The sequence below is a fragment of the Saccopteryx leptura genome, chromosome 3 (genome assembly GCF_036850995.1).
Source record: "Saccopteryx leptura isolate mSacLep1 chromosome 3, mSacLep1_pri_phased_curated, whole genome shotgun sequence".
Lineage (NCBI taxonomy): Eukaryota > Metazoa > Chordata > Mammalia > Chiroptera > Emballonuridae > Saccopteryx > Saccopteryx leptura.
The window spans coordinates 245,867,251-245,885,852 of record NC_089505.1 but is presented as its reverse complement, the minus strand read 5'-3'; the positions used below and the strand labels follow the sequence as shown (position 1 = coordinate 245,885,852).

Sequence of the window (18,602 nt, the reverse complement as noted above, 5' to 3'; positions counted from 1 at the left end):
TGTGCTAGTGACATTCCCATGTCACTGAGTCCTCCCAGTGCCCACGAGATGGCTACCGTTAATAACTCCATTGTACAGATGAGGAAACCGAGGCTCAGATGTATCAAACAACAAGTAGGCGAGCAGCTGCGTGGAGGCTGCAGAGTGGTTCAGACTTCCGGGCTCTGCTGTCAGAAGGCGCTCGTTTTGGTCCTGCCTCGACCACTTACCAGCTGTGTTGGTTTCCTTACCTATAAAGTGGGGGTGATAATCATACTTACCTCATAAGATTGTTGTGAGGGTTAAATTAATTCATACTCATACGCAGTAAGCACCCAACCAGTTAGCTGTTACTACTATTTACATCAGGGGTCCCCAAACTATGGCCCGCGGGCCTCATGCGGCCCCCTGGGGCCATTTATCTGGCCCGCTGCACTTCTGGAAGGGGCACCTCTTTCATTGGTGGTCAGTGAGAGGAGCATAGTTCCCATTGAAATACTGGTCAGTTTGTTGATTTAAATTTACTTGTTCTTTATTTTAAATATTGTATTTGTTCCCGTTTTGTTTTTTTTTTACTTTAAAACATGATATGTACAGTGTGCATAGGGATTTGTTCATAGTTTTTTTTATAGTTCGGCCCTCCAACGGTCTGAGGGACAGTGAACTGGCCCCCTGTGTAAAAAGTTTGGGGACCCCTGATTTACATCATCCAAAAACCTGGTTCGGTAACTCCTTTCTGCTTTCCATGAAGGGGATCCTTAAGTCTTCTTGGTTCTTGTGACGGGCGCTGCCCATGGCCTCAGCCCCTGCCTGCTGCCCAGAGGGGGAAATGAGATTCCTTCGTCCCAAGCGCGTGGCCATCTGTGGGCCCTGCAGGGCTGCCATGGGGAGGCCCTGAGTGGGTGGGTGGGAGCTCCGGGCAGGGGCCTAGTGGTTATAGCCTTGGCCCCTTCCGACCAGCGCATGCAGAAGCCCAGGCTTCTTGGGGTGGTGGTGCCATGGCTGCTGGTTTGGATTAAGGAGCAGCATGGCCTTGGAGGCGCAGACCTTATTAGAGGAACGTGGCCAAGCACACAGGCCTGGAATGAGTTTTCTCAGTTAGTAACCAAATCTGGGCGCTGTTGCTTAGCTGGACCATTTGCCACCCATCTGTCCAGCCAGGATTTACTGGGCGACGGTCACAGCCAAGGCCTGCCAGACATGTGACCCCTCTCCACCCCGGTGTCTCCCTTCCTCCTCCCTGTGACTCTCTGGCCGCCCTCTCTGTTTCCAGAAGTACCTCCGGAGGCGCAAATATTCTCTCTTCGCTGCCTTCTACTCAGCATCCATGCTCCAGGATGTCGATGATGCCATTCAGTTCGAGGTCAGCATCGGGAACTATGGCAACAAGTTCGATACGACCTGCCTGCCGTTGGCCTCCACCACCCAGTACAGCCGGGCGGTCTTTGATGGTGAGGCCAGAGGCCGCGTGCCTGGATGGAGCCCAGACCATGGAGAGGGGCCGGACCCTAAGTCCTGCTTCCCATTTGAAGTTGCCAGAGGTCCCCTGGTGGGCTTGGCCTGGGCAAACCTGCTGGGAGGGGCTCCCTGCTGTGCTCCCTCCCCTCTTACCTCCCAGGGGTCCCTGCTGCCAGGACCGACAGGTTGGTCTCCCGAAACTGGCTGTAGTTGGCTTTGATTCTGACCTACGGTGATCAGGTATCACACAGGCGCCATGGGGTTTGGCGTAGAGATTGTGGAGAATGCACGTTTCCCAGCAGCCTTCCCTCTGTTTTGACGTGTTAGGAGCCTGCACAAGAGCAGCAGCTAATTCAGTGCCTTGTCTAGACCTGTGGTTGTCAACATCAGGGTGGTTAACTCTTTCTCCGACTGGCATGAAATTTCTGGTGGACTGGCAATTGAAAATCACTGGTCTGGACACTAAGGAATACTGGCCCCAGGAATGTGTCTGAGGGAGTTCTTAGTGGGAAGAGGGAGCAGGTGCCTGAATCCATCTGTCCCCTCTGTCCCCTTCCCGCCCGCCTTCCACCCCTGGCTCAGCACCAGGCCCTCTGTGTCCTTCCAGGGTGTCACTATTACTACTTACCCTGGGGCAACGTGAAGCCTGTGGTGGTGCTGTCATCTTACTGGGAGGACATCAGCCACAGGATTGAGGCTCAGAACCAGCTGCTGAGGATTGCTGACCGCCTGGTGAGTGGAAGCAGCCCTCCACATGCACACAGCCTGGGCCTGCACTCCCACACGGTGTGTCTTCAGACTGGCCCCGTGGGTGCCCTTCATGGCATCTGAGGTCCCCTGTGGTCCTAACAGCGCCAGGCCTCTGGTCCTGTCCTGCATCCTGGGGAGAGAGGAGAGGGAGTGAGAACTGTCTGGGGAAGCCGTGGTCTGATGGAGAAGACAGCGCAGAGGAAGGGTGGAGGGGAACCAGGCGATGAGCACCAGGATGGAGCCCCGACCCATTCATTCATTCTTGTCTTGAAGGCCTTGGACTTTCACCACATGGAAGGACTTGTGCTGGAAACTTCTAGATAGAAGTTAGATATGAACAAGGAGCTGACCTGCCTCCAGGGAGTCAGCTTAGTCAAGGAGAGCCGAGGCTCACCCATACAGAAGTCCTGAGCTTAAGTTCAGGTGGTGCTCCCATGGGTCCAGGAGTACCAGGAGGAGAAGGGACCAGAGGAGGGAGAGTGCTGAGGAGCGTCAGGAGGGCGTCTCAGAGCTGAGGAGGCAGGAGCCCAGCCCGGCACCACCACAGTGGCCCAGGGCAGAGTGCTGAGGACTGGAAGGAGATGCCCTGGGAAACCATAGGACTTGGGCTAAAGGACCTGGTGGTCCTTTGGATGGGGCAGGACGGAGGGTTCGGAGGAGTGAGCCTGGTGGCTGGGAATTGGGAGATTCGGAGAGAGGTCAGGTGGTGAGCCCTGGTTTTTCCTGTGACCAAGGGTTTGCCTGTGGAGGCTGGGAGCAGCAGGCCTGGTGCTTGGCCAGAGAGAGTGGAGGGAAATCAAAGTAGGCAGAAGTGTAGAGGTCAAGGGCAGGGAGCTGGTGCTCCTGGCAGTGGCCCCAGGCCGTTTCTGTTTGTGCATGGGTGGAGGCTCACCCACAGGCACGTGCCTGTGGGAACGTGGAGGAGGCTGGTGTGGCCATGCTGCTGGAGCAAGTGAGGAGCAGCGTGTGGATGGAAGGGGTTAGAGAAGCTCGGGCCTGTCTGCGGGTGAGAGATGCGCACAGTGAGAAGGGAAGGCGGGCGAGGAAGGGGAAGTCTGGGGTGTTGGGTGGCTGGGAGAGGGTACAGGCGCCGGCCGAGGGCCGTGGTGTCCACACCCTCCCTGAGACTGACAAACTACGAGGTGCAGGAGAATCTGGAGTCGATTCCTTTCAAGTTCAGACTCCGACCTCTGGATCAGCCATTCTCTCATAGGATGGTCCTTGAGGGTGGGAACTCTGTTCTTTCCAGGGCCTGTCCCCCCACTGGCAGCCCGAGGGAGGCAGTGGGTGGGGCGGGGCGCGGGGGACAGAGGGCAGTCCTTGGCCTGATGGCTGTTGTGGGGGAGGTCTCTGCCTCCCAGCTCAGGGCCGAGGACCATGACAATGGCTGGAGAAGTGCTCCGTGGAGGACAGCAGCTGAACCCCTGGCAGGGCCCGGTCCTGGGGCTCTGTAGAGGCAGGGACTCTGTTACTGAGGGTTTCTGATGCTCCTAAAAGGAGGAAGCCATGGCCTGAGCCTGGCTGGGGGAGCGTTTGGGAAGGAGAGAGCCTCCTAGGCAGTAACCAGAGGGGCTCAGATGTCCCCTGTGAGATGGCAGACCTGGCTTCAAGGGGCCTGTGAGGAGCGAGATCCACTCCTGTTGTCAAAGCCTCCACACAACACCTGACCTCTGTGTGGCCACATTTGGAGCCCTGGGCTTCAGAATTTGAATCAGTTTGGTGTGGGAGGCCCTGGAATGTTCAGGGCTGGCTGTGGAGACAGGCCTGGGGCTGGGGTCCACTGTGTACCTTCTGTCCGGCAGTCACCATTCCGACTCTTGCCTGCCTGTTCCCCAGGAAGCCGGCCTGGAGCAGGTCCACCTGGGCCTGAAGGCGCAGTGCCGCACGGAGGATGTGGACGCCCTGGTGGCTCAGCTGATGGATGAGCTCATTGCAGACTGCAGGTAGGCTGCCGGCCCCCACGCCCACGCTCCTGACTCCACGAGGCCCTTTCCCTGGTAGTGTTCGTGTGTGGCGGTGAGCAATGGCACGTCTCCCCAGCCATGCCTGGCCAGCAGTCCAGCCCGTGCTGAGTCCAAAGGTGGCGGAGCCAGTGCGGGGAGTTGCAAAGGTGACATTTAGAGCAGGTCATAAATCTCCCTGCAGCAGCGGCAGCTGTGGGCTCTGGGCCGCCCGGCTCACCTGAATGGGGAGCATTGTGTCTCTGATCCCCGACCTCTTATTTCCCTGATGGAATCTGCAGGAGGAGCTGGTGGTGGGGGGGGAGGACCGGTCCCTGCATTCCTCCTTCCCCCAAGGCCATGTCAGGGACCATGGTTTCTGCTTAGCCTTCTACTGACATAGCTGATTGTCAGGAAAAAGGGGCCTTGGTTGATGGAGAACAGGGACTCTGAGAAGCAGACAGGTACAGCTCAGCATCTCCTTTGCTGCGGGGGATTTGGGGACCACTACCCACCTGCTTTGAACCTTGGTTTCCTCATCTTTAGCCCAACATTGAGAATCACTGATTTGTCATATCACATGAACAACGTGCCTGGCTCTTAGGAAGTGTTCAATACATGGTAGCTATGATCATTATTAAGAAGAAGCAATGTCAGGAGACTTAGGTTCTTGTCCCATTGATCAGCTCTGCAGCTTTGGGCAGCTTCACTTCTCTGGACCTCAGTTCTCTCAGCTGTTAAATGGACTGAATAGAGTTGTCTTTCTACTTTCCATGGAGTTAAGTGTGAACATATGCAAATGTGTTCTATGTCCCCTTCTAACTTCTATCAGTCCACCCCTGTTGAAGGTATGAGACTGGGTCACCATCCCGCCTGGTGCAGTGTCCTTCTAGTCCTTTGTACCTCAGTTGGGAAGTATGTGTTTACCAGACCAGGCATTTCCCCAAAGAACCGCCCCCCTCATCCCCTACCAGTGGTGGAATTGCAGACCGGTCTTTCACTCATTCCCCAAATGAGAGCTTTAGCCCTCATGTGACTCATGCAAAAGTGAGCAAATAAAGTCAAGTGTGTTGGGGGTTGGAGGCATGTGCTGGAGGAGCCCAGAGCAGGTGCATGTAACTCAGATCTAATTCGGGATGCTTCCTGGGGGAGAAGATGCCCGATGAGGATTCCAAAAGAGAAGGACTAAGAGTCAGCCTTTGGAGAGAGGATCACCCAGGCAAAAGCTGAGAAGCCTGCAGTGTCTGCTGCTTCCGAGAGAGGGTGATCACCAGGGATACTCAGACCCAGATGGGACAGGCCTCAGGGTTCTGCTAAGGTAAACTCAGCCCTGGGACCATCTGTGGTTCAGATGCTCACTCTGGCTGCAGTTCCAGGGGTGGGCTGGGGGTGGGGGAAGACTGGGCAGGGCATCTCCTAAGGAGGGACACTGGGAAGGGTGGGGGCCGAGGGAAGCAGAGGGCAGCGTGGACCGTTCAGGAGGCATTAGGATGACAACAGCCTCAGAATGAGTACATTCTGTGCTAGGAGCTGTTCCGAGAATTTTACACAGATGAGGAAACCAAGACATGGAGAGGTTAACTAATTTGCCCAGATTCATAACCCTAGTAAGTGGCCAACCCCCTTGGTGCTGTACTGCTCTTTAATGGACAGGACTGATGGTGGCCTGGGTGCGGGGGCCCAAGGATGGTCAAGAACGACCCCCTGGCTCTGGCCACAGCAGCTGGGTAGATGCAGGGCCATTCCTGTAGAGGTCAGCAGAACAGCAGCCTTGGGGAAGATGAGGAGTTTGGGGCTGGCCACGTGGAGTGGGAGGCGCCTGTGGGATGTCCATCTGTGATTTGGAGGTCAGAGGACAGAGTGAAGCTGAGGGGCACACATGGATGGCGAGGGCCTCAGAGTGACTGGCTGTATCCCATTGGCCTGGCAGTTGGGGTACAGAGGGTGGACCAGAGCTCTCTGCTCATGACACACGTCATGACCTCGGCAGGTCTGAGGTGCCTGAAACATCTGAGATGAGTGGGACCCAAGTCCTGGGTTGCCGTTACTGCCCTCTCAGGGTTCTTGGGAGGATTTGGCTAAAAACGCTTCTGCTAAAGCCTGGCCCCTTTAAGTCAGCCTTCTCAGAATGAAAGGGGGCCTCGGGTCTTCTGGGGGGGGCACTAGTTTCGAGTCAGGAGCTTTGGAGGAGGTGCTCATCCTCTGGGGAATGCACAAATAGCTCTTCGGGAAGGAATGCCAGTCATCAGAAGTGATTCCTGCCCTGGCTGGTTGGCTCAGTGGTATAGCATCGGCCTGGTGTGCAGGAGTCCTGGGTTTGATTCCCAGCCAGGGCACACAGGAGATGTGCCCATCTGCTTCTCCACCCCTCCCCCTCTCCTTCCTCTCTGTCTCTCTCTTCCCCTCCTGCAGCCAAGGCTCCATTGGAGCAAAGTTGGCCCAGGTGCTGAGGATGGCTCTGTGGCCTCTGCCTCAGGTGCTAGAATGGCCCTGGTTGCAACAGAGCAATGCCCAGATGGACAGAGCATTGCCCCCTGGTGGGCATGCCGGGTGGATCCCTGTCAGGCGCATGCGGGAGTCTGTCTGACTGCCTCCCCGTTTCCAGCTTCAGAAAGATACAAAAAGAAAAAAGAAAAAAAAAAAAGCGATTCCTTCGGGCACTGCCGGGGCCACCAACAGCCCTGGGGCCACAGCAGGAGGCAGCCTCTGAGCATCATCACGGCTCTCAGGTGGGGCAGCCAGGTGTGGCGTTTCCAAGCCAGCTTGCCGTGTTGACCGGTCCTCAGCCAGCCCCTGCCCATGCCTCCAGCACGAGTGTCCTCTGTTCCACCAGACCTTCTTCCTGCCTCATCTCCCTGGGCGTCCCTCTCCCCCCACGGCCAGTGGTGTCCACTCTGTTCTTCCAGCCCAGCCCTCTCCTCTCTAGGCTCGACCACACACATCTCCACCTGGACGTCCTGCTGTCACTTCCAGTTCATTCTCTGTGATCTTCCTAAAACTGTGCCTGCCACCTCCATTTCAGACCTGTGGTGTCTTCCAGTTAGGAAAAGTCCCAGCTCTTATCCTTGTGGACAGGCCTCTCTGTCCCTACTTCCTGCCTCACGGACCCCAGCAGTCCCACCCCTGCCCCTTCAGAGCCACCCTGCACGTTTCCTCCTGCCTGAGGCTTCGTCTTGAGCGTATACTACTCTTTCTGTTGGAACACCCTTCCTGATTTGTTTTTGGCCTATCTGTTGCTGGCCCTGACAAATGCAGCTAGGGGCCACTTCCTCCAGGAAGTACTCCTGACTCTGAGGCTGCTCAGTCAGGACTCCCTGAAGGTAGGGCTGGACTCAGCCCTCAGGAAGGACCGGCAGAGCTGTGCTCATGAGGAGTGAAACGAATGATCTGAGGCCAGTTCATCTTTCTGGCTGGACACTGCCCCTCCTGGTGCTGTCCCTGGTAAAGGCACTGCTCACAGAAGGTACAGGCAGCAATTTTGTGAGCAGCCCAGCTCCGTCACCAGCCTGTGCTGGGCCTGTCCACCACTCTCAAGTCAGCCAGGGTTGGCAGGCAGCTGCCCTGCTGTGGGCTGGGGGTACAGTGTCACCCAGCCTCTTCCGGATCTCCCTTTCTTTCCATACCCCGTGCCTTGTACTTTTCTGGGGGCAGAAAAGGTCCGTGAAGTCTTGTTGGTGGCAGTCACGGGTCGGGGCTGTTTCTCGAGGAGTCTTGGCTGGGCTGGTGGCCTCTGTGAAAATCTCCCTCTGGTGGTCTGTATGGCAGCCCCTCCCCACTCCCGACCGTGGCTGGAGCATAAATCACTCTGGTTGGCTGAGCTCTCCGTATCCCACTCCAGACCCTCCTGCCCCCGCCCTCAGGCCCACTCAGGCCTCCTCTCCAGGCAGGCTGCAGCCAGGACTCTGGCCCGGGCCCCCCTTTCCCCACGAGCATGCCCCTCCGCCAGTGCGAGCCGGCTGGGGATGGAGGCGGCTCCTCTCCTGGCCTGGGGCAGCCCCATCCGCGGCACCCTCGGGGCAGTAAATATTATATTACTACAGGGTGTGCAGTACGTGACCTGAGACAGGTCCCGGGGCTTAAGTTTCCTGAGATGGAGTTTGCGTACTGCTCCCCCCACCCTAAAAATTCAATTAAAAAAAATAACAGGAAAAATGTAGTGCGCCGAGGGCCTGCCAGAGTGGTGTATCTGGCGGCGGCGGTGCCGCTGCGCTCCGGCGGTAATTGGTTCTGCATAGCTCGGGGAAATTGGCAGAAAAATAAATCAGCCGGGAGCCGGAGTCGAGACGCTGCAGGGAGGGGAGTATGAGCTGGGGGGGCTGCAAGTGGTGGGAGCAGAGCTGGCGGAGCGGGTTTGACTGATGTCCTGTTTGGGAGTCAAGGGCTCAGCGGAGGTGGGGCAGCCTCCCATACCTTCAAGCAGGGATAATCCAGAGGGGTCCTGCTGGTGAGGGAGGGCACCCGCTTCCCCCGCCCACCCCGTCCTGCAGGACCCTCTGCCTGTACTGACTGACCTTGGAGGGTTGGTGTGGCAAGGAGAAGCCCTGTGAAGTACTCTCCGAGAGCCCAGTGGGATGTGGGGTCAGAGTTCTTTGCCTCCAAGCAGGATGGAGTTTAAATCCAGCCCCTCAGTTGGGGTCTAGGCTTGTTGTTTCTGGGACTGTATGTCCCCCCCACCTCCTCTCCAGAGGCTTCCCAAATGAAGGGCTCTAAGAGGGGTGATGTGGGCCGCCCCGAGTCGACACATCTGTATTGCTGGCTCTGGGCCTCCCCACAGCGTCTGCAGTGGCTTGTCAGGGGTCCATAAATTTCCTTCTTGAAGAAAGTGTGCGTACAACAGAATAGATTCGTTTCAGCCAAGGGCAACTTAGTGCTCGGGCCTCTGCTCTAGGAGGATGCAGGGGGAAGGGAGGGACCCACCCGGAACTTCAGAGCAGAGGCATGTGGCCCAGTGTGGTGTGGAAGGCTTCCTGAAGGAGGTGAGGATGGAGCAAGTCGCATGAAGCTGACTGTACACGTGGGATCAGGCTGGACAAGGTACCCAGCAGGCTGACTGGGGCCTATGTCAAGGGGGCCTGTGCACCACATACGTGCGTTCGTGCCTGTGTGTGCCTAGACTTGGGTGTACAGTGAGCTCTTGCTCATCAGGGACATCCCATCTGTCCTCACAGCCAGCCTCTGGGCAATGTCCAAGCGACACCGTCCGCCACCTACCTGGACCAGTACCTGTACAAGCTGCGCACCCGTCACCTGGCTCAGATCTCTGAGGCGGCTGTGGCCCTGAAGCTTGGCCACTGTGAGCTCCCCGCTGCTTTGGAGCAGGCCGAGGACTGGCTTCTGCGTCTTCGTGCCCTGGCAGATGAGGTAGCTAACCTTGAGAGGCGCCTTCCTTCCTGCCCAGAACATCAGAATGGGGAGGGATGTGGGGACTGTCTGGACCATGATCCATCCCTGGCTCCACTGCTCAGTGACCTTGGGCTGGTGACTTAACCTCTCTGAACCTCACTGTCCCCATTTGTAGAAGGAGGAGAGAGGAAGCATCGGGAAACTGGGTGTTGTGGGGCCCAGCACAGAGCTTGGTGTGTAATAGGTGCTTAATAAATGTCCCCAAATGTGCAAAATAAATGCTGCCAGAGTATGTCAGAGACAGAGCTGGGATGAGAACTCAGGCCAGTTGGCTCTAGGTCTAGATCTGGAGCCTGCTTTCCCAGGACCCACTCCCCCATGCTGACCAGCATCTGTCTGCTCCTGTCCTCCTGGATGCCTCCGAGCCCCAGGCCTGAGGAGACTGCATTGGCAGCAACTTGGAGTCATCATACCTAGTCCGAGAGGAGAGGCTCCTGTGTGTCTTTAGGGACTACCTTTTCCCCACCTGCTCCAACCCCACTCAGATCAGATACACCCACCCAGCTCCTTGGGTAACCAGGCAGGTCATGAATTTGTCCAGAATGAGGACAATGCTCCACTCATATGTCACAGGCAATCAGCAGCTGCCCACTCTAACCAGAGCCATGTGGGACCCCCAGGGAGGGGGTGGTGATAGTAGGAAGGGTCTTCCCAGAAGGAGTGTGCGGAGAAGGGTAGGGCCTGCAAGGGGCTTCTGGAGGAGTGAGTTGTTGAAGGGGAGAGGGAGTCCCAGGAGCTGGAAGGGATGCCCAGGAAGGAAGGCTGCCAGAATTTTGGTCCCCTTGAGTCAGTTCCTGAGCAGGGTCTCAGACATATAGGTAGCCACATGGGGGAACACCATGTTGCCCAACCCCAGGCTGACGATGGCCATGAATTATCTTCTCAGACTAGTCAAAGCATGCCTCCTAAAATCATCGCCCAGACTGACCCCAGAACTCTCAGCACAGATTGTGATAGGATTTAGAGAGGTTCAGGTCAAACAGGTGCTGATGACTGTATGGGAACCCAGAGAGACTTTCTCAGATTTGAGTGTGCATCAGAATCCCTGAAGGGCTCATTAAAACAGCTTACAATCCCCCCCTCTCCATCTCACATATCTGGGGAAGAGCCTGAGAATTTGCATTTCTGCTCCGGGAACCACATTTTGGGATCCCTGGTGTAGTGGTTAGTAAAACATATTTGGAGTCAGAAAAATTCCGTTCCTAACCTCTTAGAGCCTGAATTTCCTCACATGTGAAATGGGCTGCCCTTCTCGGCATCCTGGGCTGCTGTAGGGAGTAGGTGGAACAGCCTGTGAAACGCTGAGCCCGTGCTCCAGGAGCCTGAGCCCTGGTCAGAGACCCCCTCCTCCTGGTGCGCTTTGGCCACCATTCTTGGAAGTTGATGGACCATCTCTGCTGTGTGTGAGCTGCGAGCAGCTGTCACTCCCAGCCAGAAGCTCTGAGACACAGGGGGCTTTCACTTTCAGTTTTGTTTTGAGCGAGTCACCATTTTCAAAGCCCACTGTCCACAGGCCCAGAAAGAGTCAGATCCTAAGGCCCCTGATGTCAGAGGGAGCAGGAGTGAGTTCACGCTGGGAAGGGCACACCTTTCTGTGGGTTTGCTGCTGCTCTTAGGGATGAGGAAGGGGGTTCATCTTAAGTGCGATGTCATCTTTCGGGTCAGATGAAATCCTCCCATGTCAATGCCTGAAGCATCTCTCTACCCTGTGTGTGGGGGTGGGGTGGGGTGAGGAATGAAAGAACTTAAGCTCTGGGCTCCAGGCAGGAATGTCTTTTCCCAGAAAATGTGAACTCAGCTCAGTGATTTTTGGCAGGGCAACCTCATGCCCTGTCCTGGGGGCTCATGGCTGCTGAAGACAGAGGTGCCCAGAAGAAATTGGGAGGTCAAAGGGGCGGCTGGGGGGTGGGCAGCTGAGGGACAGAGCCAGGGTGGTCATGATGATGGGCTGTGAGCTGTGGGCCCAGGCATGTCACTATCCCCACTCTGACTTTCACCTTCCCGCCAGCCCCAGAACAGCCTGCCCGACATCGTGATTTGGATGCTGCAAGGAGACAAGCGAGTGGCGTACCAGCGGGTTCCTGCCCACGAGGTCCTCTTCTCCCGGCGGGGCGCCAACTACTGTGGCAAGAACTGCGGGAAGCTGCAGACGATCTTTCTGAAAGTAAGTTCTTTCTCCTCAAGTCATGATCACATTCTCCCATCCCAAAGCCTGTCCCCATCCCCCCCCCCCCCCCCCCCCGCCGCCCCTTCTGTTTTCCCTCTGGTTCTGACTCTGTCTCAGAGTCCTTGGTCTCCGCTCTTGGGAGCGGAGGGCTCTAGGTAAAACTACTTCCCTTCTCCTCTTTCTCACAAAGTTCTCTAGACACCACACACCTAGTCTAGAAAGTTAGCAGGTGAGGGCTGGAGAGGCTGCCCCGAGGCTGGGCTTGCTGTCCCAGGCAGGCTGCTGGTAGGGGGTCCTCAGCAGTCTGCCCTCACCCCCCACCCTCAGCCTCCCAGAGCCTGGCACGGACCTCCTCCACACCCTGCCTGACTGCCTTTCATTCTTGCTGGAGGCTCACTCAGGTTCAAATTCCTTTCTGTGGGAAGGCTGGTGTCTGGGCACCAGGTGTGCCTATGGCTCAGCCCCACCAGAGAGCTGAGAGCAAGTATCCTGCATTCCTGCTCCCTCTCCATCTTCTCTCCATCTTCTCTCAGGGGGCTCACTAGCCTTGGGGTTGGGCAACAGGGAAGTGAGTGGGTACCTGGGGACCCTCTGTTCTCTCTCTGGGTTAACGCGAGGACATGGTGCCAAGGCTGCTTTGGTTGGGGTATCATGGCCGGTGGTGAGGATATAATTTGGGGAAACTCTTCCCTGTGCCATGGCTGCCCTGGCCCAAGGAGAGGGTGTGTGTTTGGACGGCTGTCATTGAGGCTGTCCTGCTAGAGGAGGAGTGGCCTTGGGGAGCAAGCTGACCCCTGACCACTTACCATTCATTCCAAATGGTTCTGTTGGCCTTACAAACCGCCTGGCGTAACCCTTCCCCTCCCTGTGTCTTTTTGTCCATCCACACCAGGACCAGCTCCCACCTTATCTCTTCCAGGAAGTCATTGTTGACTAACCTTTGCCTTAAACCTCCGAGTGGCTGTTGGTCAACCCATTCATATATTAGCCAGTCCTTGTCGCTGCCCGAGGTGGGTAGAGAGGACGCGTTACAATGGCACAGCGTGAGTGGACAGGTTGCAGTGCGGGCTGTAATCCTGTGTGGCCCGAGCCAGATTCCCTAATCTCCCTGAACTGCTGGCTGTCTCCTCACCGGTACAATGAAGGGCAGGCTGCCTACTCCATAGGTTTTGAGAATTGAAACTAGGATCAGTGAAGGTTAGTGTCTCTTACTTCTTCTCTTGTCCTTGTGAGCTCCCCTGCTCCCTGTGGAGAGGAGGCTCTACTAGGACCACGACTGGGGTCAGGGATGTGCACGTGCGGTAATTGATACATCAGATGAGAGGCCAGTTTTGCCTAGAAAGAGGCGGGGTTTGTGTCAGGCACTGGGCCGCTCCTCCCACCTGCTCACATGCCACTGAAGGCGGGCTCCCTTTGCAATCTTAACCTTCAGCAGCCTTTCTTTTCCCTGTCCTAAGCCAGCTACTCACCTGGTAGGGCAGAAGGGACAGGAAGTCAAGGGGCTGCCGCATCTGGCAGGGTGACCCAGGGATGGCTGTCTGGCTCAAGTGGAGGTCTTGGAGGGCGCCTGGTGGACGTTCTCCAGCGAGCTGAGCTCCAGGCTCTGACCTCTTGGCCATGCAGCTTTGGGGAAACGCAAACTGCAAAATTTCCCTGATTCCAAGAAAAAAAAATAAAAAAAAGATATAGAATTGTTTCTCGAAGTCTTCCCCACTGAGTTTATGAGCCCCGCCAGTAGCTCCTGAGCAAGCTGTACAAAAATGTTGGCAGCAAGCAGAGACCAAGAAAACATTGGTGTTTCTTAACTTAAACCAAAGTTGGAAAAAATGAGCACGAGCAGAGAGGGAGAGGAGCCCCAAACTAGACATTTCTTTATTTGCTGTTGCTATTTTGGGTCCGGCAGGCTGGCCCCGTCTAGGGGAGGGCTGGGGAGAGACTGGGGGTGGAGGGGAAGGGGGGCCAGGCATTCCTGCCATCTCCCTGGGGCTGGTGGTTTAGAGGGGAAAAGGCTGCTAGCCACCCCAGGGAACAGGACAGCTGAAGGGAACAGTCACGGGGAGGTTTCGGGGAGGGGGGTGACACTTGGGTCACGGGCTCCTCCAGGCGTCACCAAGGATGAACCAGAAGCAGAGAGGCAGAATGAAGCGTGAGGCTGTCGTGGCTTTGGCATGACACCCCTTCCTGATTCTCCCACCTGACCGGGGGTCTCTCTCCAGGCCTCCAGGTCTCCTTTATCACTGAATATCCCTACCTTGGCCTCTCTTTCCTTTTATTCAACCCATCAAAACTACTATGTCTCATTCTGTCTCAGAGGAGATAGTCTTCCAAGCTCATGCACACAAAGCTTAGGTCAGTGGTTCTCAAACTTTTTGAAGTCGGGGCACATTTAAAATCCTACAAATAATTGTAGGCACACTATATACAAATTTCTGAGAAATATGTTATAATTAAGTCAAATATTAAAGAAAAAATATAAAGTCCAAGTGTGCTTTTATGGTAATTAAATGAAATAAATGCAACAAAATTAAATTTATTCTGACATTAAAAAACATTTTTATGTTACATTTTTTGTTATGCTTTTTAGAATTCGTAGAAAAGGGGTTAAAAAATTAAAAAAACAACAACAAAAAAGTTATCTTTTTATATATATAGATACATTCTTAGTAAGATTTAGTAAATTCAGCAGGTCCTGGCACGAATGTGTTAAGTTTTTTCATTCTTGCATTTATGAGAAACATGAGCCTGATGTGTCCTAGCAATTTCTTCAATGTTTGGGCACATATCTGAAAGGCAAACTCTCATTTCCTCGTCAATACATTGAAGAATTCCTCTCTTTTTACTCTTAATTATGTTGAGTGCAGAAAACCCCCACCATACATATCATCTTAACTTTACACCAAACAAAGGATAGAAGAAACTTGCCTCCAGTCTTTCTGGGGAACATGGGGGGTAGTGTAAACAATCCAGCACCACAGCTTAACAGCCTTTTGCAACCTAATCAGGCAAGTGAGGTGGGGGTTGGGCAGACTGTCAGCTTACAGGCAATTCCCTACACCTCTGTCCCCCAAAAATCTAAACTCCAAAAACCTTGTTGGTATTTTGGTCCCTAACAGGCACATATTTCTCTGGAATACCATACGGCACACCTGGAAATCTTCTAGGGCAGTGGTCCCCAACCCCCGGGCTGCGGACCAGTACTGGTCCATGGGCCATTTGATACCAGTCCGCAGAGAAAGAATAAATAATTTACATTATTTCTGTTTTATTTATATTTAAGTCTGAATGATGTTTTATTTTTAAAAAATGACCAGATTCCCTCTGTTACATCCGTCTAAGACTCATTCTTGACACTTGTCTCGGTCACATGATACATTTATCCGACCCACCCTAAAGGCCAGTCCGTGAAAATATTTTCTGACATTAAACCAGTCCGTGGCCCCAAAAAGGTTGGGGACCACTGTTCTAGGGTGGACCAATGCGTCCTGGTGCACACTTTGAGAACCACTGGCTTAGGTACTTAATACATTAATTACTTACCCTAAGGGACAATGTATTTTTCCAAGTGTAAGCAGCGTCTGCTCCCTCAGGCTATATCTGGCCCTTGATTTCAATCAAATGGTGAAGTAATTGGGGAGAATAAATTTTTTATGTGGGTTGTTGTGGTTCTATTTTGGCAGAGCTTCTGAAAGTTTTAAGCTAAAGAACAGTTGAAGACTAGTGAATAGTGGTTAACATGCTGATATACACTTGAAAAGGTAAGGAAGTCAGATAATACAGTGGTTTCTAACCTTTTTGGGGCCACGGACCAGTTTAATGTCAGAAAATATTTTCACGGACTGGCCTTTAGGGTGGGATGGATAAATGTATCCCGTGACCAAGACAAGCATCAAGAGTAAGTCTTAGATGGATGTAACAGAGGGAATCTGGTCATTTTTTAAAAATAAAACATCGTTCAGAATTAAATATAAATAAAACAGCAATAATGTAAGTTATTTATTTTTTCTCTGTGGACTGGTATCAAATGGCCCACGGACTGGTATTGGTCTGCGGCCCGGGGGTTGGGGACCACTGAGATAATACACTAATAACCAGCCAACAAAAGCCCCAGAAAAACAAACAAACAAACAAACAAACACCAACTGAAAACAATGGGGGAGGCTTTTACCTCTTCACCTTCCAGACCTGGAATATTATTATACTTCCTTTAGAGACTTGTTCTAGAACTGCTCTGTCCAATATGGTAGCCACATGTGGCTATTTATTTATTTACTTATTTAAGTGAGACGAGGGGAAATAGAGAGACAGATTCCCGCATGCACCTCAACGGGGATCTACCTGCAACCCCCATCTGGGACCGATGCTCAAATCAACTGAGCTATCCTCAGCTCCTGGGGCCGACGCTTGAACTAACTGAGCCACTGGCTGTGAGAGGGGAGGAGAGAGAGAAGGAAGAGATGGAGAGGAAGAGAAGCAGATGGTTGCTTCTTATTTGTGCCCTGACTGGAGATCGAACCCAAGACGTTCATATGCTGTGCTGACACTCTATCCACTGAGCAGCCAGCCAGGGCTTATATGTAGCTATTTAAATTTAAATTAATTAAAATTAATAAAGCTAAAAATCTAGTTTTTCCATCACACTAGCTACATTTTAAGTGGTCACTTGCCGAATGGGGCTAGTGGCCACCATAGTGGACCATGTAGATATAAATCATTAACATTGTAGCAGAATGTCCCACTGAACAGCACTTTCTAGAAGAGAACAGAAATGAGGATGTGGTGGGAGAGAAGAGAATGGGGGATCCTCTCTGCAGAGAGCACATAGGTGGGGAAGATGCAGTCTTCTCCTTTGGTAGGAAGGAATCTTGGCAGGTGGGGAGAAGGTATCCTTATCACATGCACCTCTTCCATGAAATTCTGATAAGTCCTTCAACAGGGCACACACTTGGTAGGGTGTCAGGTTTGTATGCCCATGCCTGGAGGCCCCCTCAAGTTGGGACGTGCTGAAGGGGACTGTGGTTTTCTTTCCTTCTCTGCCACCTAGTATCCAATGGAGGGTGTGCCCAGGGCCCGGATGCCAGTGCAGATACGGGTGAAGCTCTGGTTCGGGCTCTCTGTGGATGAGAAGGAGTTCAACCAGTTTGCTGAGGGCAAGCTCTCCGTCTTCGCTGAAACCGTGAGTGCCTGCCGGCCCACCCCATGCTGCCTCAGCTCCCAAGCTGCCACTGGTCCCCCTCACTTCTCTCTGCTTGCTCTCCAGTATGAGAATCAGACCAAGCTGGCCCTGGTTGGGAACTGGGGCACAACGGGCCTTACCTACCCCAAGTTTTCTGACGTGACGGGCAAGATCAAGCTACCCAAGGACAGCTTCCGCCCCTCGGCCGGCTGGGCCTGGGCTGGAGATTGGTTTGTGTGTCCAGAGAAGACGTAAGTCATGGGCAAGGAGGGCTTGGGGACCCCTCTGCCCCAGCCTCTTCTTGGAAAGGCCTTGGTCCTATTCATCCCTCTGCCTGCTCCCACCACCCATACCCTCATCTTAGAGACCTCCCCCCCCCACTCCGAGCCTTCCCAGAACGGGGGGCTCACTAGGCAACATTTCTTTCTGGAGGGGCTCTATCAGCCAGAAGCTTCTTTATTATCAAACCAAAGTTGGCCCCCATTAGACTTTGCATCCGACTTTGCTTCTGATGGCTGCAGCCTTCCCCTCCAAGGTAGCATGGAGAGAACGTCCTCCTCCGTGTGTGAGCGCCTCTCAGGCCTGGGCTCCTTTCCTTCTCAGTGTTTCTCAGCACAACATCCTTCTCCATCTCACTGACATCTCTGTCTCTTTCTCCTCTCATTTCCAGCTTGGTTGCCATTCAACAACTCTTTTTTTTTAAACTTAAGATAATTGAAGTATAATTTATATTATTGCCAAGTACTCAAAGATTAAGTACACAGCTTGGTAGCATTTTCCATTTCTCCAGTTCTCTACTGAGCTTCAGCTGCCCTCAGGCTTACGTGTCTTCAGTTGATCCTCCCTTTTCTTTCTTTATCTGGGAGGTGATGTAGTGTCCGGGAGTGTCCCTAGGTCTCCCCTGTCTTCCTTCTCTCTTTCCCCTTGACTCTGACCCCTCCTCACTCTCTCCTCTCTATCTGCCTTATTGTGGGTGGGGGTGAGGCTGACGCAGAAAGGTTGGCCCAGACCTAGGGCTGCTCTGCTGGTGGTTGTGCGGGGGTGGGGTGGGGGTGGCGCTTATCAGCAGAGGTGCTGACTGTCACCTGCCCTCAGCCTGCTCCATGACACTGATGCGGGTCATCTGAGCTTTGTGGAGGAGGTATTTGAGAACCAGACCCGGCTCCCTGGAGGCCAGTGGATCTATATGAGTGACAACTATACAGACGTGGTAAGTGGGTGCTCCAGGGCCAGGTGAGCTCTGCTTTCTTGGAGTTTTTGTAAATTTGGGCCCAGGAGGGACCTGTGACTCAAAGCAGAGCGGGACATTTTCTCCTTGTTTCAGTGTCCCCAACCTCTATGCTCTGGTCGCCAGTGGGACAGTGTGAGGTCCGGCTCGGATAGAACACTGATCCTGAGTCACACCTGGGGCTTTGAGAGTATATGTTGTCAAGTAGCATCTTTTCGGCTTCCCTGATCATGTCTGTCTCTTCTCATGCTTGCCTGTCCTGTGTTGCCCAGAATGGAGAAAAGGTGCTTCCCAAGGATGACATTGAGTGCCCACTAGGCTGGAAGTGGGAAGATGAAGAGTGGTCCGTAGACCTCAATCGGGCTGTTGACGAGCAAGGTGGGTAGCACGTGAGCCTGGGGAGCCCCACCCTGGTGAACGCACACAAGGTATGCTGGTGAGGACAGCTGAGTGCCGGGCCCGCCGGCCTGGGACACTGGCTTTCCCTGAGCTCCTTTCTCCGGG

At 54.0% G+C, this 18,602-nt stretch overlaps 1 protein-coding gene across 16 annotated transcripts in view; it reads left to right on the top strand.

Moving 5' to 3' along the window:
- DYSF (dysferlin) overlaps positions 1–18,602 on the top strand; it is a 226,753-nt gene that overhangs the window by 101,490 nt on the left and 106,661 nt on the right. For all 16 annotated transcript variants that reach the window (XM_066378029.1, XM_066378031.1, XM_066378025.1 and 13 more), the window contains 9 exons: positions 1,253–1,430; positions 2,045–2,169; positions 4,024–4,130; positions 9,296–9,488; positions 11,539–11,694; positions 16,739–16,870; positions 16,955–17,121; positions 17,966–18,080; positions 18,371–18,476. In XM_066378029.1, coding sequence (XP_066234126.1) covers positions 1,253–1,430; positions 2,045–2,169; positions 4,024–4,130; positions 9,296–9,488; positions 11,539–11,694; positions 16,739–16,870; positions 16,955–17,121; positions 17,966–18,080; positions 18,371–18,476 — 1,279 coding nt within the window. The remainder of the gene's footprint in view (positions 1–1,252; positions 1,431–2,044; positions 2,170–4,023; positions 4,131–9,295; positions 9,489–11,538; positions 11,695–16,738; positions 16,871–16,954; positions 17,122–17,965; positions 18,081–18,370; positions 18,477–18,602) is intronic.